This window comes from Lipomyces tetrasporus, assembly GCF_029532465.1.
Source record: "Lipomyces tetrasporus strain NRRL Y-64009 chromosome Unknown POJ06scaffold_9, whole genome shotgun sequence".
NCBI classification, from domain to species: domain Eukaryota; kingdom Fungi; phylum Ascomycota; class Lipomycetes; order Lipomycetales; family Lipomycetaceae; genus Lipomyces; species Lipomyces tetrasporus.
The window spans coordinates 554,099-575,987 of NW_026611604.1; the positions used below are offsets into that span (position 1 = coordinate 554,099).

General features: G+C 48.7%; 9 protein-coding genes across 9 annotated transcripts; 5 read left to right on the forward strand and 4 right to left on the reverse strand.

Moving 5' to 3' along the window:
• Positions 1-62: 62 nt before the first annotated feature.
• On the reverse strand, positions 63-3,022 carry POJ06DRAFT_282946 (adaptin N terminal region-domain-containing protein; the record flags this gene model as incomplete). Its single annotated transcript, XM_056190074.1, has 2 exons — positions 63-2,649; positions 2,724-3,022. 2 exons carry the CDS (start codon positions 3,020-3,022, stop codon positions 63-65), a joined length of 2,886 nt encoding a protein of 961 aa, XP_056041726.1.
• A 357-nt stretch (positions 3,023-3,379) lies between these two features.
• Positions 3,380-4,634, forward strand: POJ06DRAFT_148268 (Arv1-like family-domain-containing protein). Its single transcript, XM_056184631.1, has 2 exons — positions 3,380-3,576; positions 3,625-4,634. Exon 2 carries the CDS (start codon positions 3,630-3,632, stop codon positions 4,437-4,439), a length of 810 nt encoding a protein of 269 aa, XP_056041727.1. The 5' UTR covers positions 3,380-3,576; positions 3,625-3,629; the 3' UTR covers positions 4,440-4,634.
• An 84-nt stretch (positions 4,635-4,718) lies between these two features.
• On the forward strand, positions 4,719-7,572 carry POJ06DRAFT_226343 (fungal-specific transcription factor domain-containing protein). Its single transcript, XM_056185729.1, has 2 exons — positions 4,719-5,039; positions 5,095-7,572. The coding sequence occupies exons 1-2, from the start codon at positions 4,805-4,807 to the stop codon at positions 7,383-7,385; spliced, it is 2,526 nt and encodes an 841-aa protein (XP_056041728.1). The 5' UTR covers positions 4,719-4,804; the 3' UTR covers positions 7,386-7,572.
• A 2,817-nt stretch (positions 7,573-10,389) lies between these two features.
• POJ06DRAFT_259011 (phosphatidylinositol-glycan biosynthesis class S protein) lies at positions 10,390-12,247 on the forward strand. Its single transcript, XM_056188325.1, has 2 exons — positions 10,390-10,596; positions 10,650-12,247. Exons 1-2 carry the CDS (start codon positions 10,534-10,536, stop codon positions 12,159-12,161), a joined length of 1,575 nt encoding a protein of 524 aa, XP_056041729.1. The 5' UTR covers positions 10,390-10,533; the 3' UTR covers positions 12,162-12,247.
• A 246-nt stretch (positions 12,248-12,493) lies between these two features.
• POJ06DRAFT_240002 (uncharacterized protein) lies at positions 12,494-13,012 on the reverse strand (the record flags this gene model as incomplete). Its single annotated transcript, XM_056186067.1, has 1 exon — positions 12,494-13,012. One exon carries the CDS (start codon positions 13,010-13,012, stop codon positions 12,494-12,496), a length of 519 nt encoding a protein of 172 aa, XP_056041730.1.
• An 826-nt stretch (positions 13,013-13,838) lies between these two features.
• On the forward strand, positions 13,839-14,527 carry POJ06DRAFT_259015 (Glyoxalase/Bleomycin resistance protein/Dihydroxybiphenyl dioxygenase). Its single transcript, XM_056188326.1, has 2 exons — positions 13,839-14,183; positions 14,241-14,527. The coding sequence occupies exons 1-2, from the start codon at positions 14,051-14,053 to the stop codon at positions 14,513-14,515; spliced, it is 408 nt and encodes a 135-aa protein (XP_056041731.1). The 5' UTR covers positions 13,839-14,050; the 3' UTR covers positions 14,516-14,527.
• POJ06DRAFT_259016 (major facilitator superfamily domain-containing protein) lies at positions 14,528-16,759 on the reverse strand. Its single transcript, XM_056188327.1, has 3 exons — positions 16,100-16,759; positions 15,009-16,051; positions 14,528-14,960 (listed from the first exon to the last, which is right to left on the reverse strand). Exons 1-3 carry the CDS (start codon positions 16,474-16,476, stop codon positions 14,713-14,715), a joined length of 1,668 nt encoding a protein of 555 aa, XP_056041732.1. The 5' UTR covers positions 16,477-16,759; the 3' UTR covers positions 14,528-14,712.
• A 1,331-nt stretch (positions 16,760-18,090) lies between these two features.
• Positions 18,091-19,626, reverse strand: POJ06DRAFT_240005 (L-lysine 6-monooxygenase (NADPH-requiring)-domain-containing protein; the record flags this gene model as incomplete). Its single annotated transcript, XM_056186068.1, has 2 exons — positions 18,091-18,162; positions 18,217-19,626. The coding sequence occupies 2 exons, from the start codon at positions 19,624-19,626 to the stop codon at positions 18,091-18,093; spliced, it is 1,482 nt and encodes a 493-aa protein (XP_056041733.1).
• Positions 19,627-20,361: 735 nt separating this feature from the next.
• POJ06DRAFT_259022 (uncharacterized protein) lies at positions 20,362-21,775 on the forward strand. The gene is made up of 2 exons (XM_056188328.1): positions 20,362-21,394; positions 21,444-21,775. Exons 1-2 carry the CDS (start codon positions 20,428-20,430, stop codon positions 21,641-21,643), a joined length of 1,167 nt encoding a protein of 388 aa, XP_056041734.1. The 5' UTR covers positions 20,362-20,427; the 3' UTR covers positions 21,644-21,775.
• Positions 21,776-21,889: the final 114 nt, after the last annotated feature.

Consider the following 21,889-nt stretch of genomic DNA (forward strand, 5'->3'; position numbering starts at 1 on the left):
CGCATACTTAAACTTTCAAAATCAAAATATACTCTAGCACATAAATAATCAAATCGTTACGTTCACTTAGCCGCCCTTTGTGACGCGGCGATGCGGTCGCCCAACGACAACGCAAGCCCCTGGCCTTTACTTCTAATTCTAATATGTCCCACGATATTGCCTGAAGCTTCCTTCTCAATACTCAAGTTCGCCAACGCGTCTTCGCCGAAAACGCTCTTGGCGTACATGTTGGCGCTAAGGAACTGGCATTCGCCCTTCAAGCTGGCCTCGGGAGTAAGGACTGACATGTTGGTGTATTTGACCAAGTTATCGAGATATTCTTTGAGACTGAGGTCTTTGTTGCTGTTGGCATTAGTGCTAGTGTTGATATTAACCTTGTTCTCCCATTCGAACTCGGTCCACATCGATCGAAACTGAGTCTCAGTGACATTGCCCGGGTGGATGTAGTCCATTATGTCGACGTGCACATCGTTCAAGATGACAATGTTGGTCTCAGTCGACGACGAACCATCGTACACAATATTTCCGAAAATAACGCCAGTGTCGGTCGACGAGACCTTAATGGTCGCTTGAACTGAGTGGAATGCATGCGGCCCGAGATTCTGCGTGGTAGGCTTCTCAACAACTTTCAAGTCTCCGAGAGTGGCAAACTCGACTGCCAGATTCTGTAAAGTGTCGGTAGTCTGGTTGACGAGCAAGACATCGAGGACGATATCGAATTGGTGGACTTTAACGTAGGCCTCAGCGTACACTGTGTCAGAGAAACCCGTCAGTTGAACCACTTTATTCAACTTAGAACTAATGTCCTCAGAAACCGTCTCCGTGCCCGTTGCCTTTGATAGATCAAGTTCAAACTCATCCTGACCCTCGACAGCAGATTTCTTGGCTAGCTGTCGGATTCCTAGGACATCATCGACCTGGATAGCGTTCTTTTCTCTCTCAATACGGTCTTTGGCGGCGCGTTTCGATTCTTCAGCAACGACCATAGCATGGAAGGCCGCATGCGTATCCTCCAAGAAAACGTCCTCGACAAGGTCAACCTTGTCCATATCAGAGAGTGACTTGATGCAGGCCATAACTCTGTCGACGGAGTCCTCGTCGATTGGCGTCTTCACAAACTTTGACTGGCCAACCCGCAGGACCGAAATCATGATTAGCATAGCCTCTGCACGCAACAAGTTCTTCTGATTAGCATCATCTGACATCTTCGAGTATCTCAGCACGAGTTTGGTCAGGGTCGAAGCAAGGGTTGAAGCAAGGTAGTAGTCGCCGTCCAAGATCAATTGCCTCAACGGTGGCTTCGACGCAGCCTTCACCGCCTCCAACTTCGCATTAACTGCCGATTCTGACGTCAAAGCTGACTCAGTAGCATATGTCCCGTCAGGCAGAACTTTCCGTGATGCCTTCGATGTTGGCTTGCTGCCATTGACTTTCGCTTCTGCCGGCTCGCCGTTACTATCCTCCTGAGACACGTCCAGAAGTCGCTGTTCCGAAGCCAGAATGGGAATCTCTCCTATGCTAGACCGAATCCGCTTCCAGGAGTCTCTAATATCTGACTCGGAAATGCAGTATTCTCCAACAATCCAAAGAGCTCCTCTGTACACCTTTCCACTTCGAACATCACCGAGCGTCGACATAAGGCGGCCAACAATTGGCGCCCGTAGTTCAGGGAATTTCTCGAGAACTTCCTTGACAAACGCAATAACGTCGACCGCAGACGAGTTATTGAATTCGGAAATAAAGTCCATGAGCAATTCCACGACCGAAGCAGCGACTTCGGCAAACTTAATCGCACATTGATGAATAGCGTGAATAAGCAGCTGACGATACTCATTGTTCTTCTCGTAATCCTGATCGATTGTCTTGGACAGTTCCTTCTTTAGTAACAAAATAACTTCTTGGACATTCTTGCTTGAAATCATTTCGAGGGCAATTTCGAGAGCTTTGCGACGGATATCGATATCAGGACTTGATAAAACACGGAGAATCTCCATGGTTAGGTCATCGAGCACCCCCTCATTGCGCTTTCGGAGCTGATCTACACGGTCGAGAACGATAAGTTTAACATTATTGTCGGACTCTTTAACGCTCAGTTCAATAAACTTTCCCGCAGCGGCCTTGATGGCAACAGGATTGCTGGTGAGAGCAGTTAACGCAGTTGCAGCCTCGTAGACGACGGTGTTAGACGGTGCCTCAAGCAAGTCGAATACAAGACGGAGATAGCGACCCTTTTGTGTCGTATTGTTCAGCGCGTCCTTTCGAATAAACTCAATGAACGCAAGCTGCAATAGCTCATCCATGGTGGGAATGCTGTCATAGTTTTTGAGAACGTACTCAATGGCTCCAGTAGGATAAATATTCGAAAGGACGACAAATGCGTTCCGGCGACAAGTGGTGTCTGATTCGTTCTCGAGGAAGCCCATAATAAGATCAGCCGCATCAGGTACTAGGTGCTCATCTAGTGAATAGATAGAGTAGATCGCGAAAACGGCGTTCTTGCGGACATAAGCATGTCGATGTTCGAGACATGATCGAACTGACGGAATCAGAGGATCGAGAAGCTCAGACTCCTTCAGTTTTCCGAGGAACCTCAGTGTGGCTCCACGGATATATTCATTTGGATGCTGTAAGTCGTTTCGGATGGCGTTACTGTGTAACACGAATGTGAGACTCTGACAACTGCACCTTTCCTGCCCTGAGAGCAATCGCAATGCTGTACTTACCAGACCAGAATCATCTCTTGCTTCAACTTTCCATCAGGGTTAAGCTTTGGACAGATTTCCCAGTAAAAGTGTAATAACTTTTTAAGAGATTTCGATTTTGACGGCATGACAAATCGGATAACGTGCATGAGCAATTGAGGCATTGGATCGCCGTTGAGCATGATGACGAGAATGCGTTTCATCGCCTCGACCTTAATGGGGTCATTACCGCGCTCTAGCTGGAATCGTAGGTCCTGGAGCGTCGGCTGGTCTGCTGACGAAGGCTCGTGAACAAGCGTGTATGATGACACCTCTGCCATATTGAATACCACTATAGCTGAGGTGGTTCGGGGGGACTTTAATTGGATTGATTAAGCAGGAAGAGGAATGAAGCCGCGACGCGACCAAATCTGAAAGTGTGGTGTTGCTTCGTACAGCCGGTCCAAAGATTGCAGCTCTACGTATATTTCAGCACAGTGCTGGCCTAGACTTGAATGCGGGTCGAACGAGCCATCATACTGTAATTAATGTAGACTTAATATCTAGAAACAATATTTCATTAACATAATAACATTTTTTCTCATGAAATCATCTATGCTTTAGGAGCTTGCTGTAATTTTGCCAATCTACCCGTAGCATGATAACGTAACAGACACACGGCATTCCATGAATTCTCACCCTAAACCCAGCGAGGCTTTCTGTATGAGTGAAGCCTATCAACGATTATATCGGACAATAATCAGACACAACTTATGTCTACTATCATATCATTACTTAAATACATGCGATAGAGGCGAAGACACTTGAGTGAGCTCTTTAGTCTCTTCTACGACGTCGCGAAGTTCGACCCACTTACGAGTCTTCAACACTTCACGTATGTCGTCCGGGCTGCCTATGAAGACTAGTCTAACGTCGCTATTAGACAAGATGATGTGCATAGAATGTGCCCATCCAGTGACTTCTCTCTACACTGAGTATTCCTCGAACAATATTCGGCTGACAGCTTGCCCTAATTGCAATAAGTTCGCGGATAAATATATCGAGCACGACAGCGTAATTATATTTATTGATCTCGTTCTCATTAAACCACAAGTATATCGGCATCTCGCATTTAATAGACTCTCAATATCACCACATCTTCATTCCAATGTGCGACGTATATTTGTCTTGATTACGCTATTCGATGTGTACTTGACATGGGCGCGGGTGGAAAAGGAGGCCCTTCGCGGCGGTAGTGGTGCGACGGAAGTAGATAAGCGGATATTACAGTTCCCAGTACTGGGACAATATTTGTTCTTTTTGGTATACTGCTTGACCGAGACAATTGTTACTCATCTGGTCTTGCGGTTATTCTCGAGATTTGTGGTTAACCAAGACTCCACACAGGCACGACCTTATGAACCCAACACAGTTACCATTGCATTATTAATCTCTTCAGCTACCAAGTTATTCCCAATGCTGATGATAATATGGAGTTATGATATACCGGCAGCAGCGAAAGCGGTGGGATGGGCCGTGAATGTCAGTACCATGGAGGCGCTCAACATTGTGCTCATGTGCGGGAGGACCAATGCATGCGTATTAACCTTTATAGCAGTAATCGCAAGAAGAGCTGTTGTGAGGTTGCTTGTGTGGTTGTGGGTCGGTCATGAAGGCGTAGGAGTTATCCGGGATGAATGGCATGCCGTACGTGCTATATTAGGGAAGTTATGGACGGAAGCATTGTATTATAGATAACTGTTTGTACTATATGATACCTATTTAAAGCGTATATAACACAAGAGACCGGAGTCATATTTTGTGTTGTGTGAAATACGACGAGACAGTACTAAGTTAAATGGAATGCAGCCCTGCGCAGCTCTATATCGCTTCGTCATCGGGCGGGACGGGCCGTATCTTGGGGCGCCAATAGAGTTTTATGTAGCGTTCCACTCCAATGAAATAAAATGATACTGAATACAATACTGCAAAGCATAAATTGGTGCTGCTGTACGGGCTTTTGCCCCACCGTTCTCTCCACATTTGGGCGCCGCTTCTCCGCTTTCGATCATTTCTCATCGACTTCACGCTTCCCCGGATTACTATAGTATCCCGGCCTTGATATGGACCATAGCCCATTGTCCTCCGTGTCCGGATTGACTCAGTACGGCAGTTCGCAAACGACGTTAAGCCACCTCACGGACGAGCAGCAGTACTCAGATTCCGGCCACTCACAGTCGCAGTCGCGCAAAAGGCGACGCTCGAGAAAAGGCCTCGAGAAGGTATTTGAATGCGATGCTCAAGGATGCGGAAAGAGATTCACGCGATCTGAGCATTTGGCTCGTCATCAATTGAACCGTATGCTTTCCCCTGCTTTGAGAATAAGATTACGCGTTCTAATCGATATATTCAGACGAACCCAAGGAAATTTTCACATGTACCTGGCCGGATTGCACTAAATCATTTGTACGCGAGGACTTGCGCATCCGTCATCTAGAACGACATCGTCGGCGGGGCGAAGCGACGACTAACGGTGACATTGTTTTGAAAGAGGAGGATACAACGAATGGCAATGACATTCTTCACGAAGGCATTGGGAATATAATGAATCGCCGGAACTCTACTGCTTCCTCCAGTTCGTCTCATATATCAGGCAGTTTGGCAAGCATTACGCAGTCGGTTCAGCCTGCAATGGCTGTCCCGGATTCGATGTACATGACTATGCAGCAGCAACCTACTCAGGCGCCCACAACGATGTCACACTACAACATGCAGCCTCAGCAAGTACCGCAACAAAGCGGATATATGCCTCCACCAAGCCATACCTCTCCTCTTGGTATTAGCCCTCGGACACAACAGAATCCAATACCTCTAGCTAACGTTACATCGCCTGCTAATGGGAATAGCACTAACACTGCAGATCTCATCAATTGGCTATTCTCAGATGGGATGCTTTCTGGTGCACGGGACTTGTTTCTTCCTTCTAACCTTTACTCTGGTTTCGAGTCCCCGATGGATCTACCGAACCTGCTTACGCCTCCCACGCCGCCTCCATCGCGAATGATGTCTGAGGCAAAGCGCCTCGATATACTTGGTCTGATACCAAATCTTGAATCACATGCAGATTTTGAGTTGGATTGTATACATCGGTACATCGTGCTCTATTGGGATAAATTTCACTTCCAGTTCCCCATTCTCCACAAGCCATCGTTCGAAGCTGACAGCACGCCTGGTCCACTTTTGTACAGCATCATTCTCATTGGAGCATACTTCGGTGGCGCACACGATTTGGCGCTAAAAATTGCTGAACAACTGCGATGGGTGATATTTGGAAGTCCAGGATTTCATCCGCCGGCCAAGGTATGGATTATCCAAAGTTTACTTATCTTGGAAGTATACGAGAAAACAATGTCTACCCGGAAGTTTCACGAACGCGCGCATATACATCACGGCACCACATTGCAACTGATACGGCGAGGATCGACTTTAGTTCCTTCATCCTCCGCGAATTCGACAGCTCCAGTGGATGGCAGTTCTGAGATCTGGAAGCGATGGATTGAAGCTGAGATGGCTAAACGGGCGGCATTTATGGCGTTTATTTTGGATGTATGCCACGCGGCTTTGTTTGCGCATTCTCTCGTCATGTCGACGCATGAGATTCGATTGTCATTGCCATGTGATGAGGATGCTTGGGATGCCATTCCGGGAAATAGAAATCATGCTTTACGGACACCTACCATGCCATTTCTCAAGGCATTGAAGAAGCTATTGAATCAGCAATCAGTTGCAACTGGACGATTTGGATCGGTGGTTTTACTATGCGGGCTGATGTCACTGTCTTATCAAATGGAGCAGCTGGATCTGCAAATATCGTCGTTAGGCTGGGGTGCATTCCGGGATACGTGGCGGACAACGTTGGCACCTGCACTAGATTTTTGGAAAGCAGATTATGATCGTAGGTTCCCACGAATCAATGTCATGTCCGCCTCACCTGGGGACAGCACACATTTGCAGCGTGTCGTTCCGCCGATGTGGCACATGGCTCATGTGGCAATGCGTGTCTCCATCTACGACCTTCAGATATTTTGTGGCGTACACCGTGTCTTGGGACGGCCTACGCGTCATCAAGACTACTTAGCTTCAAAGCGGCGGATGTCAGATTGGGCGATTTCGGAACGAGCGCGTGAAGCGACTCTGCATGCCGTGCAGAGTATTTACGAGGCCTTCGTGATTGGCGATCTTGGATCGTATTATCGGGCAGAAGGATATTCCGCTGGTGAAGATACTTTTGTGCATCGTGCGATAATTTTGAATCATTGCGCGCAGGTTGTTTGGGCGTATGGTTTCTGTCTTGAAGGACCGGAAAGCAGCGCTTTGAACGAACGAGATAGCATGGTCGGATCAACGGGCCGGTCTGTAGACGATGACTTCGAAGACGACGAGGAATGGGTTAAAATTGCGCCTGCGGAAGATGGTCGGGTGTTCCTGGAACGGTTGCAACGGGCCAAAACCGGTCGCGAGTTGGAGGCTATGGAAGGCAAGAATCATACCGTCGGATTGCTCCGAATGGTGACCGACGCGTTGAAATCGTCGAAGTGGCAGCTGATGAAGGAATTTTCTGACGTACTGAGAGGGTGTATTCAACGAAGTTTAGGACGGGAGGAGAATAGTGTACGAGGAGGACGAGTGTATTATGATGAATGATTATTGGTATTTTGGATTGGAAAAATGTTGGGAGTTTTGGGATTGTAATTTTGCATGTGCTGTAGTATTTGGTGATAATTCACGTTCAGTCGGCGCGGCTCGGCTTTTTATGTGTCAGGAATTACTGTAGTATCGCCAACTTGAGAGGAACAAGAGGGCAAGCACATTCGGCACTTATTGAAACTGTAAGCCAATGGGTTTTGTGTGCATCTGCGAGTGTTAATTGGCTCACATGCAGCAATCACAGCTCGAGTGAGTAGATGTGTAAGAGCTCTAAGATGTCATGTTTTGATGCCTATGAGTTTTATGACTTTGGAGATACTATCATACTAATTGTTCGAGACGCCACTTGTAAAGCTTGAAAAACCCGCAAAGATCTGAAGTCGCAACTGGCATACGAAGGTGAAACATTAACAATAACAGGTTTGTACTATGTTATGTACATTAACAAACCCCGGCCCGAGTTCGCTTAAACGGCAGAGAATCAATTCTCATCCATACACAGACACTAAGTGCATATACATTAAAGAGACACCAAATTTCTTACTGCCTCCATCTTCAATTCCCATTATTTCTCTCCACCTGATGTCTTGCAGCTAACTTTCTTCCGTACCAACAGGTCATAAATGGATCGTGTGGTCACTTGCTACAAACGTCCCAATTACTTTGTGCTATAAAACCACTTGCATGCTTTTCGGCTTGCAATTTGTATGACTAATACTCAGGTTGGGCTGATTTATGTTAAATGAGTGCGCAGCAGGAGTAGATTTTGAACGCTCTGTGCCGTTTTGCCTCAATCCTTACTAACTAGGTAATCTCTTGATTATCCGCCATATATCCGCTGATCTGGGGTATGGCGGATTTGTATCCGTATCTGCATCCGCCAATCGAAAAATATGGCGGATACGTATCCTCGCCGGATATCCTATTCGCCAAATCCGCCAATCCGCCAATCCGCTTACAGCCCTGAGGTAGATATATTTGCTTTATGTGTATCCGTATCCACAGTATCCACAGTATCCACGAATATGACTCACGTGATCTTGAAGGGGCTTTTGCTCAGTCGCTTTTCGTTTGGAGCCTGGGATCATGGAAAGAGGATGATCCTACGATACTACTGGCTATATTGACCACTAAATTGAAATTCAAACCTCTATCTACCTAGGACATATAGGAGAAATTGGTACCAAAGATATATACTATTAGAAATGGGAGTCAATTACTATTGCACGAATCCATGGCAATGTCTTCGAGACATTAAACGCAAGATATCAATCACGGCTTCTTAATCCAGCTGAGAAATAAGTCAGAAGGACGAACACAGACCCATCAAATGACAGACGACAGCTCTCGAATATCCACTTGATATCATAATATTAACACGCGATAAGAGAAGGACAAACAACACGGAAAAAATACAGACCGAAGCAATAGGTGGGCAAAACAGACAGAGTTCAAAGAATATGTTGTCAATGATCTCGTACCTGTTGGACGGCTGTGCGCACCCTTGATGCCCCAAACTCATTCTCAAACCATTCTCGGTAAAAAAGTTCACACTAGAAGCCTGAACTTCTTGCCCGCTGAGGAAGTGGCCGGGAATACAGTCTCCGAGCACAACGTCGCGCAGGTTCGGCGAGATGTCATGGCCAACGTATTCACAATTTTCCACAATCGTCTATGCAAGCATGTTAGTTACACTTGGTATAGTACAAGACCGTATACGTTCAATCACTTACAAAAGACTGTGAAGGTTCCGGTAGCGTCTCGGGCGTAAACTCCTCATCCGGTTTTGACGATACGTTTCAAGAATAACACGGCGGACCCTCCCGAACCATGTAACACCATACCTTTACCACAGTTGAGGATACCTGTGCACCATTGCCAGCAGCGCTTTGTCACAAATCTGTGAAACACATACTTGGTTTCATCTCTTTCAAGGATTATATTTACTCGTTCGTACTCTTCCCGACTCGCAGGCACTTCTAGCCTGGCATCCGGAGAAAGCGGCCGCCTAACAATTTCCAAGAGGTCTGAATGCTCCATCAGCCGGTGACAGTACGGAGTTGCTTTCTATTCTCAACTGGAAAAAACTTAAAGTCAACTTTCTTCTTAGTCCGAGTCTCCTGGATCTGGCCACTTATATGTTGCACGGCGACAAGCTGAAGATTGTCAGCTGCAGATCCAGTACACTCCGGTTGTCGGTCGCATCCATGTTCTTAGCGAGGGACAGTGAACATCAGAATGGCAGAAACGATACAGAATGGTATAAAACTCCAGAATCTTGACAGTTCGATCAATATTTGCGAGAATCAGAAATAGAACCGGTTAGTGTAGCCATGTTTAATTTCGGCCCGCATCCAATATGTCTTGGACATCTGCAGGCGAGAGCGCAGGTCAGAGCGCCGCACGGCTGAACAGCGTCGGAACATGTCAAAAATGCATTAAGAACGGATTCCAGCCATTGAGAGCAGTAAGGAATCCTATCATCGCACTATACAAGTAAACCGCCTGAGGTAGCACTGAGAGTAGCTTCTGCTAACGTAAGGTGATTGAGAGACAACTAACGTTTATCTGCCTCCGCCGGCAAGTCCATATTCAGTGGTATAGGGAACGGAAGTCCTATGAATCCAGAGTTTGGTGCGGGCTTGGTTGTGAGCGGAGGGAAGCTATGAATCTGACTAGTAGCAACTGCTCATGTACTGGGTTAGGGTGTGTGTCCTTTATTGAGTGCTGGATAGATTGCGGTTCGAAGCCCAATTGAGTGGTCAATAGTCAGTTAGTATCGTAGGATCATTCTTTGATTCTACATGTGAGTGCGGGCTGGTTCATACTGTGGGGTGCATAAAGTGGACAACAGGCAAGGGTTGTCTTCGTGATTTCGAGTACGTTAACTCGCACAAAACCCTTGTAATTGATCCTGAGTGCGATTGGCCCCAAGTTAGTCCTCTATACAGCATGCGAATGCAAAGAAACTCGCGGGGGAATATAAACACCAGTTAGTTCCCCCGGGCTGGGATAGCTTTCCTCGTTATCTTTTCAAGAGTTACCTAGCGCAAACAACAAAAGTGATTGATGTAGTAATTTAAATATTTAACCAATTCCCCAGCCGGTAGCCAAACGTACCAGCAGTGGACATTCCGGAGCCGCCATGCTACCGCCCGAATCGGCCGAAGCGATTGTCCTGCGACGCAAAGTCGTGCTTTCTTTCTGGGTAAGTGTTTCCGCCATCACCAGATTTGGAGACTTAATATTCAATGAAGATAGGCTGTGTTTTTATTCCTTGGGCTACCGCTCTGGTTCCAGACTACCACCATCCATCGCACACCGTTACCGTTATCTGTGTTCCAGAGTCTCGACGATGAGTTGAAAGGTGGATTTGGAATACGTAGCGACGATGGTCCTGGAATACGCGTTGCTGTCGTTGTTAAAGAAAGCTGTTTATCCGATACAACCACGGATGAGATCAGTGAGCAAGTTGAGCTGTTAGTGGGGACAGAAGAGAATCGGTCAGTGTTTAGTTTACAGTTGTCAGACGGCCGAGAATGCAGGACGGGTTGTGCGATCCCAAAGTATTCGTTGGATTGCATCATATCAGATCGGACGCCGCTGCAGAAGGCGAAAATATCGGAGTCGGATGAAATAAGGGTATACATTCCGTCACAAGTCGGAAGCAAGGCCGTGATTGCAAAGGGCCTCTATGATGCGTTTGTAGGGGACATCTTGTTTTTCAACAACCACCATCTGGGATCTATCGACCACGCGGCATTACCAGATACTGGTATCGCTTCGACGATGTACAGAGGCGCTCCGTATGCGGATGCGGTCCATCTCTCATTCACACTCCTTATCTCGCTTGATACGTCAGTAAGCCATGGTGAAGTCGAAGTTCTTAGTCCCGAATTTCAGAGTGAGTGGCGTGGTCATGTCGAGGAGCTCTGGAATACCTTGCAGTCAGGCGAATTAAGCCGGTACCTCTCATCGATAACTTTTGACACCGACATCGGATTTCAGTACATGACGGACAGCACACAAGAATGGGCCCGTCTCGAAGAGATCGTTTCACCGGACAAACTGTCTTCCCTCCTCGATACCTGGGACTTGCAATCCATCACCCTGCTCACTACGAATTCAAAGTCTTCCGCACCAAAGGTGTTGCAATTCGTGTACTTCCTGCCGCCTCACAGTGCAAACACAAAATCAAGTCTCAGTTTCACGGTCGCGAATTGGGGTGGTGTCGTAATGGCGGGTGACCACCCGGATCTACATGCCGCAATGCGGATGTTCGCGAGACAAATCGACAAGTTGTTGTCTCCGGTTTCGTTTAGTCTGGCTGACGGGTCGTCGAAATCCCGAAAACTCCTTCCCCACCGCCACGAGTTTGCGCGCATCGCGACGATTATGAATTTGCGGGGCGTAGTCGAGACATTGTCAGCGCTCTCGCGACTCGTGAGCTCGCTCCCTGAGATGGCAGTCCCCTTGACTGTTCGCGACCTCGTCGACGGCGCGATCAAAGAATGGCACTTAGCCGTGACATACTTACATGCTGATATTGACGGCGTGGCTGACAACCTGGCGTTACGGCACGCGGCCACCGCAGCGCGGTTTGCGAGACTGGCTGTCTTCGACAAGAATATGATGCTGAATATGTTTGTGCCCTTTGAGCATAAAATTGCTGTTTATTTGCCACTGTTGGGACCGGTATTTGTGCCGTTGGTTGCCGGATTGCGAAGGGTGATTATTGAGTCGCGGAAGAAGAAGAAGGAGAAGGAACAGTAAGAAAGCATATTTTAGAAGTGTATTATAGGGATACTAAAAATGTAACGTATATTAATGCTACAATGAACTCAAAGTTGAATTGCGGCAAAAAAGGTTGCAGTGCAAAATGAGATGACAAAGTCAGCACCCAAACCAATGCCATACAACTTTCAGGTTGACAGAAATCCCATTAGAGCATGAATTCGCCATAATATAAGTCATTCAGCCAGTATCAGCGCTATTAAACAGTAGAAAACTTCAGATCACCAGTACAACAGCTACTATTCCACATTATCTACCAAAACACAAAGAGAGCTCGACATGACAGATAGCGTCAAGAGATTGGCGGGAAATCACAAGTACTCCCACTCGCCCACGAGCGAATTTCCGTTCCAGAGGTACACATCAACCGTCTCGACGCGCGCCGTGTCCCCGCTGGAAACGGAGCACGAAACGCGAGCTTTGGTGCGGCCCTCGTCTTCGTAGGTGTCGTACAAGGAAATCTTGTCCTCGGGGACAAACACGAGGCGGCCGGTTACCGCGTCTCCATTATCATCATTGTCCGGGGAAGACGAAGAGAGGACGATGCAGAGGTTGGTTGGGGCGAATTTAGGTTTGAAAGTGGTGTATCCGTGCAACTTGTAGGTCGGGAGGGAGAATGTGGATACCGTGTCTCCGAGTAAATCGACCGGTAATCTAGTCTCCGCGGGCACGAACACGGTAACCGTCTTCCGCGGGAGTAACGCTGCGGACGATCCAAGAGCTGAGATCGGTGTGTCGGGAGTTTGCACAAACGAGCCAGTTGGGCTGACGCACGGTGAAGGCGTGCCGCTCGACATTGGGGATGAGGTTGTCGAGACGAGGTGTGACATGGCGAGTGATCCTGGAATGAGAAGAGGATCGAGCAGGACGATGAGCGGGAACAAGGTGGTGTGGTGTGAGGTGTTGTCGGCATTGTGAAATGAGCTGGGTGTTTACTTCCGATGATCACCCAACACCAATGTGGATAAAACAAAATAAAGAGAGCAGAGAGCCGCCAATAGAGGGTGCACGAAATTTATGTGAACCAGAAACCGTTGGTATAGCAGGGAAGAAAGACTAGAACTTGTCTGCAAACAAGAACCGAAATTGTACCTAACAACAGGGAATCAAGGACACAACATGCTCTATCGTAAACGTTCCAAAGAATCAGCCAAATATGTAAGAGCGTGATCAATCATTAGTAATTCCGTGGACTAGATGGACTTTTCTGCCAAAAGTCGGTAGTTCTTCGCCTACATCTGTTATAGATGCAAGAGGTACTGATGACGTCTTCGCGGCACTTTAGGTATACCCACATACCCTGCCGATCGGCCACAATTAGAAACAAATAAGATGGACAAGGTTATCGCTGAACATGTTGTCTTCATTGTTAGACTCAGCTATGGACAGTCTGAACTTGCACATTAGTCATTAGAACGCAAGGGATCATCAACGTATAACAACAAAGGAGTCGCACCTTTTAGATGGCATTGCTTTGTTCGGCGGATGAACCACAGACCATACAGGCAATGGAATTGCCGTAAGAGGTATGTTGTTCCTCCGTGCGCAATTACTGACCAGGTATGGGAGCAGCGCGAGACTACCACGATGGGATTCGCCAAGGATGAAACTCGCGATTTAGGCTGGTCGCTGTGATTGGCTGCCGACGCGAACTCACATGACTCGGGCCCAGACGCGTAAACTCACGCGCATATCGGTTAGACACCGCGTACGAGTTTTAGCGGGGCTGATGATTGAGTAATCCAATGGGTTTGTCCTTATCACACTTAGTTCCGGCTCCGTCATTTTTTTGTGATCGACACAACATATATAGTATGAGTATCATCCCTCACCCCTCCGTACCCCAGCCAGCAACCACCACCGCCTAAATGACGACTGGACCCTCATCTTCGGATTTGCTATTGGACCACATGACGCTCTATGTCAGCGACATCTCTAAATCTCGCACGTTTTACGACGCAATTCTCGGCGTCCTGAACTACAAAGTTGTTGCATCATTTAGTATGTTCACTCACTCTGTTGTCTAATGGCGATGGGGCTGATTTGTCAAACTTGCAGTGGATGATACATACGTCTGCTACGGCCCATCCTCCGGCGCGAAGCTTACTGGCTTCGCTATTGCCTCTGCGCCCGAGAAAACTGCCGGCGCGGTACATTTAGCGTTCAATTGCCCATCGTCTGATGCCGTCGCCAAGGTGTACAGCGCCGGCGTCCAAAATGGGGGCAAAGACAACGGCAAGCCTGGATTGCGAGAGTCTTATTCGCCTAATTATTATTGCGCTTTTGTGTGTGATCCGGACGGGAATAATGTTGAGGCTTTGTGTAGACTATGAGGTTTCTGTGAAGCTTGACGGAAACTGCTGATTGCCCAATATTGCGATTAAGTAGTAAATTAACAAATGGAAAGCAGGACAACCACACTAAGTCATCCAATATTAGACCATGACCCATGTAACACGATTCCAATATACACCTTGCAAATGCTTTTTAAACCCATGAAATGTAATTACGCACAAAGTCCAGCCCCAATTTAGTCCCTCTTGCGACGCGAAAAAGGAATGAACGACCAACAAACCGACATTCCAGTAAACAATCCTATCGCGACTGGATGCACAACATACGTGCCCTTTGTTTGGGCTAACAAACCCGTGATAAACGGCCACAACGCGCCTCCGCACGAGCCGAAAGCCGTCACGATTGTGAGCGAGAAATTTTGGGAGCGGCGGGGGAGAAGCTGGCTTATGGCCGTAATTGCGGACGGGTACATTGGCCCGACGACTACTTCCAGTTAGCTTGAACAACCGAGAGTAATTTAACCTCACACACCCAATCCGACGATGGAGACTGCCACTGCGCCGCCGACAATGTTCGGTACGAGCCAGGTTATTAGTTCGAAAGAGGCAGCAACGCCTAGGAGGATGTAAATGACTAAGCGCGGCGACAGGAGTTTCGTGAGGAACTGGTTAAGAACGAAGCGGCCGATCGTGATGCCGGCCCAGAATCCGGAGGCGACGTAGCCTACGGCTGTGGGGTCTCCGTGACGACTGTCGATCATGAATGACACAATCCAACCACCGATGGAGACTTCTGCGCCCTGGTAGAAGAGAATGAGAGCGGCAGCGAGCCATGTGACCCGGTCACGCAAGGCTTGACGGTAGACCGACTTTTCCTTCTCAAGCGAAACTGGGTTCTCGAGGCCCACCGTCATGGGCGGCATGTTGGAAGCAACAGAGGTGACGGGGACTATGGCATCTCTCGTTATAGCGGCGCTGCGCAGTTTCTGATATTTCTTCAACATATGCAGCGTTCCGAGGTCGTAGTCGCAACCCTTGAATGCCCATGCAGAGAGCAGAGTGCCGACTGCGTTGAACAATAGCAAGATAAAGTAAAAATATGACCACTTTATACCTCTGGATACCATTGCAGTCGCAATCAACGGCGAGATCGTGGCACCAAAGCCATAACTGCCATGCACGAGGCCAAAGCAGGCCTCGGTGTGGGCAAGGTACGTCAAGAACACGTTGACGTTAGCCACGACACAAGCCATGCCGAGTCCGCCGCAGAAAAATCCCACAATGACTACCGGGAACGGCGGCGCAGAAACAATTAAGGCGTACATGACAACTAGAAGAGCCGGACCGACGGTCAACATGCCCACGCGACCGATTCGGACGTAGACGTAGTGGCTGATGACAGCAGTTACAATGAACCCCACGGTATTTGCCATCCAGATTGTCGAGACTTCGGCATAATTGACCTTGTAATACTCCTCCATGTACGGCAACAGGGCACCAGGCGCACCATCGTTCATGCCTAGAGCGAGAACGGTCCAGCAACATGCCACTAGCCGCCACTTGTTCATTGGAATTCTGCATCAGTCAGTGACCGCCATAGATGACTCAATGACAGGAACGTACTCAGCAAACGTATAAACCCTCTGAACTTCTGGCTCACCATCAGCACGGCTGTTCGACTCGGGCGAGCTGCGGCCAGATCCAATGCTGGCTTCCTCCGCCTCGGCTGCGACGTCGCTCGCGCGGTCGGAGTTCACGACGAGGTCGGAAAGCTCAATTGCGTCGGTGGAGCGCAAATCACGTTTTGTCGGATCTCGCCCTATGCCATCTATAGAGTATTGGATGAGGACAGTCTTGGAAGATCGTGTCATGGCGTCCGACGGACGACGGACGGATGCGTAGGAAGCATTGGGCGCGGATGAGGTGACGCTGACCGATTCCATGTCGATGGCGGCGCTGGAAATGAAGGATGACGACGCTGCCATTGCTGCTTGATACATTACAGCTCCCCAGATGGGACCTCGTCAGCAAATAGTAAGACTGGAACACAATAGTATTATAGAGGCAGCAGCGGCGTGCTTGAGTTGGGATTATATACAGGAAAACCAGAGTGGGAGGTGTTGACGTGTCCGGGGTTGGCGCTGGACAGTGACGTCGTCGAGGACTCGAACCAATCGACTGTTAACCATCAAATCGGAATAATAATAATAATAATAATAGTAGCGAGGTACCGCCGCTGCCACGCGGTGTCTGGCTAAATGGCTGCCGTATCGGGATGCCGAGATATGCTGGGGAAATGAGTACAGGACCCTTGTGAGCGTCAGCGATTGCCGCCTTGTACGCTTGGCCGGAACGAGTGCTCCTACGCTGACAAATTCACTACACCGATCTACGCGCGCCAGAGCTTAGCCGCGGACGGACATATTGCCAAACTCAGCAATAATCAGCCGACACGAAGCTCTCACTACGCTGTATCACGATTTTATTAGCACTGTGGGTAATAATAGCACTACGCACGGCTTATACATATGCGTGCATGACTGGGAGCATAAGCGCCGATACGGTGGGTGCAGACCGACACGACTGCAGTGGCTGTGGGCAGGTGAACGGAACCTCACGATGGTGTGGGGCCAGCGGCGGTTAGCTAGTCCTGTCCAGGCTCATTTTAGCGCGCGTCACTAACCCCCAATCCGAAGCGTCGGGTGTGTAGACTAATCCGTTTAGCTTGCCCGCCTAACAAGTCAGCTGCTCTGCTCGACTCGGCCACTGCCATCCGCTGCACGTTGCTTGTGTCCGATCGGACAAATCAAAACGTATAGTCGTCTGGGCCAGCTCATATTTCACATGTCACTGGCACTGTCTGTCTCCGGGGGGACAGTCGGAGGGTCTGCTCCGAGCAGACCCTCGTGTGCGCAAATATTCATTCAGTGAACCATTACAAGGCACACGAGTGTGGGGCAGTTGGATTTATTTCGAAATATGCCCTGCAGAATGCTAAGAATAGAGCTCCAGTTCTTAGTGAATGATGAAGAATTTGGGAACGCTGGTTCGATTGACGGCATAGCAATGAGTCCATGCTTTGTTGCCCACATTTTGAACGCACTGTCAAGAATGTTTTAAGATCTCTTTACCGACTAAGGTAGCAATAAAATCCAATCAATGCATTGTACTCTATCTGTCAGAGTCACTACTAGGGTGTGGTTCTGGGGCAGGAATAGCTCCGTAGCCGTCAACTTGCCCGAAAGTTTGGCCTGTGCGGAAATTGCCACGACCGCCCCGGCGACTCACGCTTTCCGCTGCTTGGCTTGCCGGTTGAGAATCCAAACTCTATAGCGCGCTCTCCCTTCGTAGTCGCCTAGAGGGTCACGGTGGTGACAACCTGGTGCGTCCAATCATAAAGTAGTAGTCGGGGATACCTTTATTAAGTACGGGCGATGATGCTCGCGTCCATCTGTTGCGGGTTAGGGTATGAGTGGGAGGCTGACGAGGCGCGGCTTGAATGGCTCGCTGCCTGAAACATTAAATGGATTAATAAAATGCAGATTGTATGAACTGGCTGAAAGCAAAAATTGATATAATATCTACGTCATCATACAACTAGCAAACACCTGTGGCTACTTGTCGAATATCTGATCGACGATCTCCTTTCCTCGTACGGCCATGATAGATAGTAGTGTGTCGCTCAGCTGTTAGCAAGTCAGCAGTGTCTATGTGTTCCATCAAGAGGATCATGTACGTACACCATGCGTCGCCTCATTGCAGCCTTGCACCCACAACCTCGCCTCGACATTCTCTTCTAGTTTGACTCTGTATCCTCTATCCACAGTGACCTCGCTCGCCGGCACGTACCGGTTCAATCCACTCAACAGTTCAGTGAAGATAGCGGACTTGTCATAGCCCGTCGCCGCGATCACAAAATCGTACTCGGCGGTCTCAATCTGTCCTGAATTATACCGATCACGGAGCTTTAGAATGACTTTCTCCGACCCTTGCTTGTCAATAACATTGACTTCCTCCAATATTTGTAAATTTTTCATTCCGAGACGTGCAGTCCGACCAGGTAACTTCTGCTCATAAACTGTGGCGTAAAGAGTTTCAAGCAAATCGCTCCTCACGACGCTATAATTCGTCGATTTGTACTCGTCAAACATTGCTCTCCTTCGATCGTCGGAAAGTGAGTATATCCCGTCAACCGCTTCTGGATTGAAAATCTCGTTCACAAAAGGCGAGTCGTCGGACGGTCGTAGTGCCCCTGCCTGGAAAATCATGTCGATGTGTGAGGCTAGCGGCAGATTGGCGTGCAGATAATGCACTATTTCTGCAGCGGATTGCCCGGCTCCGATTACCGCGACTGCAAATCCTGCCCCAGACGACTGCGAAGCGAGAGCAATTAGTTCTGATGACTTGTGCATGAATTCTGCGGAATGAGATATCCGACTTGTCAATTCCGGGGGGAAGCACGACGGGAACTGTGGACGAGCACCTGGACAGAGCACCACGTTGCGCGCAAGGCGGATTGTCCTTCGGGCCGGATCGTGCGTGCGTACGCTCGTCACTGCTAAATGCGGGATCTTCTCTGTCGTGAAATATTCTTGCTCCAGAACAGAAAGTCCAACCACTGTTTCGCCGTAGGCAACGCATTCTGCGTCCTGCTGGACCATTTCCGCGCACCAACGCATGTAATCTTCGTATTCCTCGCGCAAAGGGTAGAAAGTCCCTAAATTTACGAAATCCAGCAGGCGGCCCTTTGTGTGTAAATAATTCATAAAAGTGAATTTGGAGGTCGGATCGCGCATTGTGGCGAAGTCTTTGATAAACGAGATTTGCATGCGAGCGTGCGGGAGGAGCATGCCGCCATGCCAACTGAATTCGGACTTTTTCTCGAGGAAGAGGATCCGCTGTGAGCGGCGGAATTCGGGAGCAAGTGTGTCCAGTATGGCGATGGCGATAGAGAGGGATGCCGGCCCGAAGCCGACCACGATGAGGTCGTACGGCGTGGCGCCTGCTAGTTCTGGCTCGGGAGATGTCAGATCCGTTGGGGACGATGCTGAAGAACATGAGTCTGAGACCGAGGAGGATGATGCCGGCGAAGAGGAGTCGTGGAGATCAGAAGCCGCAATGGCGTTTTTTAACGCGATCTCTTGTTTCATATTTGTATAATGTCTCCAAGACATCCAGATTTAAGACGAACGAAAAAACTCCAGGACGATAGACGGCCAACGTGGCCGACTGGGCTGTCATTTGTGCGACTCCGAAATATCGGTGCGTTGGAGTCGCGATGACGTCGAAGTCACGTTCTCACGTCAGAATCCCGTGTCCCGCTTGCCCCATCTTATCTGATCCGCAATCCTTGCGCCAGGAGATTGGGCGTCTCTGTAAGAGAAAGCTTAATGACTCGCGCACGCGTTTAAAGTAATGTGCGCGCAATGTGGGCACGCGACCTCTTAAATCGCATAGTTTATGGTTTGGATTCCAACCATGAAAGTTAATGCCAGAAACCGCTCGGATATATCGCGCAAGAGCGTCCTAGTCGAACCTAGCATATATTTATCATGCCACTGAGCTTTAACTTCACGAGAAATGCGCGACGTGACATTCCTTTGTATGCGGATGGTGTGACCTGCACTCGGTAATAGACGGCGTCCACGCAACGCACAAAAGGCAGACGAGAACTGGAATAGCAGGCAAAACCCTACTCGGTTCTATCCAAATGTGCTGCCTCGGTCATGTTTCTACCACGACGGGGCTCATTGCGTTATGCGATACAGTTGGCTGCGTTAGCGGGGAATATCGGACGCAGTCAAATCAGCAGAGTAGGGTAATGTTGGTTTTACCCGGAACATGCCCCTGAAACTTCCGACTTCCGTCTATGTCATGAGTGTTTACTGCCAAGCGTAGTCGTAGCGATGAGTAGGACATTGGAATTCATATATCAGACCTGAGCTTCCGAAATGACAATTGAGCTTTCGGGCTGCGTGCCAACGCGTGCGTCACCATCGATGCCAGGCGTATCGATTCATAATGTCGGGACACGCACCAGTGTGCTCGGGTTTTCGAAATCTCTAAGCCCAGATCGAGCGCCAGCGATCCTGGCCAGGGGACATGCACAGGGAATCACGCTCCTTCGTCCAATCATATACCGGACTTACAGGCTACAGGTTCTTTGCGAGATTTATGTCGGGTCACCGACGAAACTGGTGAAAGTCGTCAGTGGGTCGCCGTCTACATTGTTTGTTGTATCAGTACACGCCGATTACTCCGTCAGAACGCACGTTGTCAGGTTTGAGGACTCCGGCGTAGTTAATGAGCAAATTGCGGTATTGGCTGGGACGTCCGGGCACGCGGCGCCCGTTTTGTGCCTTGACGCTGCGTTGTCGGGCAATTCGGTGCTGACTGCGACGGCCAGCGACGACAATACTCTCATTATTTCATCGACTGGTGTTGCGACTGGAGAAAATAATGCTGGACCAAGAGCGCACAGATTATCGAATACGGCGTCAGATATTGTGTTCTTGCCTGAAACGTCGAAGAGTCGGGCAAAAGTTAGTGTACTGGAAGGAACGTCACGCATCCGTGTTATTGATTGTCTAACCGGACGCTGGTTACTGAGTATTTATCCCAGATTTACGACTGCGATCAGCAGCTTTGCGGTGTCGAGTTGGAATGGAGCAGCGGTTGTAGCAGTCACCGACTTAGGATGGCGAGCTTACAAAGGCGTGACGAATATACAGGATGGGACAGAAAGTGGATTAAGAGGCGGTTCAGGGTATACGTATCCTAGTGATCATGGTTTGTTTCGCGGGAAAACGAGCGACAAGGCTGTCGGGAAAGTTGTTACTACCGCTGGTAAGGTTATTGCCAAGATTAGTGTTGGCGAGGAAGGTGGTGTTGGCGTGTTCGACATTGGAAGTAATAGTGGTATGTGCTTATTGACGCTTAGAAACAGCGGACGCTAATGAGAGTGTAGAATTTGGAACTCATGTTCCGGTTAAGTTTACGACGACAGATATTAGTGTCGCCGCTGTCAGTGAAGATGGCCAGTCAGTTGCGGTCGCGTGCGGTACGGAGTTGTTTCTTGTCAGCTTGGGTGGAGAGCCTGAGGTTGGCATGGACTCGTTTGAAGAGGATAGCGTTGTATATAACGAAAGGTTACCTATAGGTTATTGAATAGTCTGAATCGGAAGTTGTTCTAAATGATATTTTATTATTTCGATAGAGTATATCGAGCCGAGTGTTTTCTTCTCTCCAGGGATAGAGCACTATCGCGCAAAATAGTATTATTGCCTTGTAGAGAGCCCCTTTACCTCTGGATTGCTAGTGTTGCAAGTGTAATATTCCTCGACAATGTTAGGAAGCTGGGTGTAGACGGATGTGGCCAAGACGCGTTGATGACGTCACAGCAACATAGGCCGG

Coding starts and splice junctions, on each gene's coding strand:
- POJ06DRAFT_259022 (XM_056188328.1), top strand. CDS start 20,428: ATGACAATTGAGCTTTCGGGCTGCGTGCCAACGCGTGCGTCACCATCG. Junction 21,395..21,443: donor CGACATTGGAAGTAATAGTG/GTATGTGCTTAT, acceptor ATGAGAGTGTAG/AATTTGGAACTCATGTTCCG.
- POJ06DRAFT_148268 (XM_056184631.1), top strand. CDS start 3,630: ATGATGTGCATAGAATGTGCCCATCCAGTGACTTCTCTCTACACTGAG.
- POJ06DRAFT_259016 (XM_056188327.1), bottom strand. CDS start 16,476: ATGTATCAAGCAGCAATGGCAGCGTCGTCATCCTTCATTTCCAGCGCC. Junction 16,052..16,099: donor AGGGTTTATACGTTTGCTGA/GTACGTTCCTGT, acceptor TGACTGATGCAG/AATTCCAATGAACAAGTGGC. Junction 14,961..15,008: donor AGTCTCCATCGTCGGATTGG/GTGTGTGAGGTT, acceptor AACTGGAAGTAG/TCGTCGGGCCAATGTACCCG.
- POJ06DRAFT_226343 (XM_056185729.1), top strand. CDS start 4,805: ATGGACCATAGCCCATTGTCCTCCGTGTCCGGATTGACTCAGTACGGC. Junction 5,040..5,094: donor GGCTCGTCATCAATTGAACC/GTATGCTTTCCC, acceptor CGATATATTCAG/ACGAACCCAAGGAAATTTTC.
- POJ06DRAFT_259015 (XM_056188326.1), top strand. CDS start 14,051: ATGACGACTGGACCCTCATCTTCGGATTTGCTATTGGACCACATGACG. Junction 14,184..14,240: donor CAAAGTTGTTGCATCATTTA/GTATGTTCACTC, acceptor TCAAACTTGCAG/TGGATGATACATACGTCTGC.
- POJ06DRAFT_259011 (XM_056188325.1), top strand. CDS start 10,534: ATGCTACCGCCCGAATCGGCCGAAGCGATTGTCCTGCGACGCAAAGTC. Junction 10,597..10,649: donor AAGTCGTGCTTTCTTTCTGG/GTAAGTGTTTCC, acceptor CAATGAAGATAG/GCTGTGTTTTTATTCCTTGG.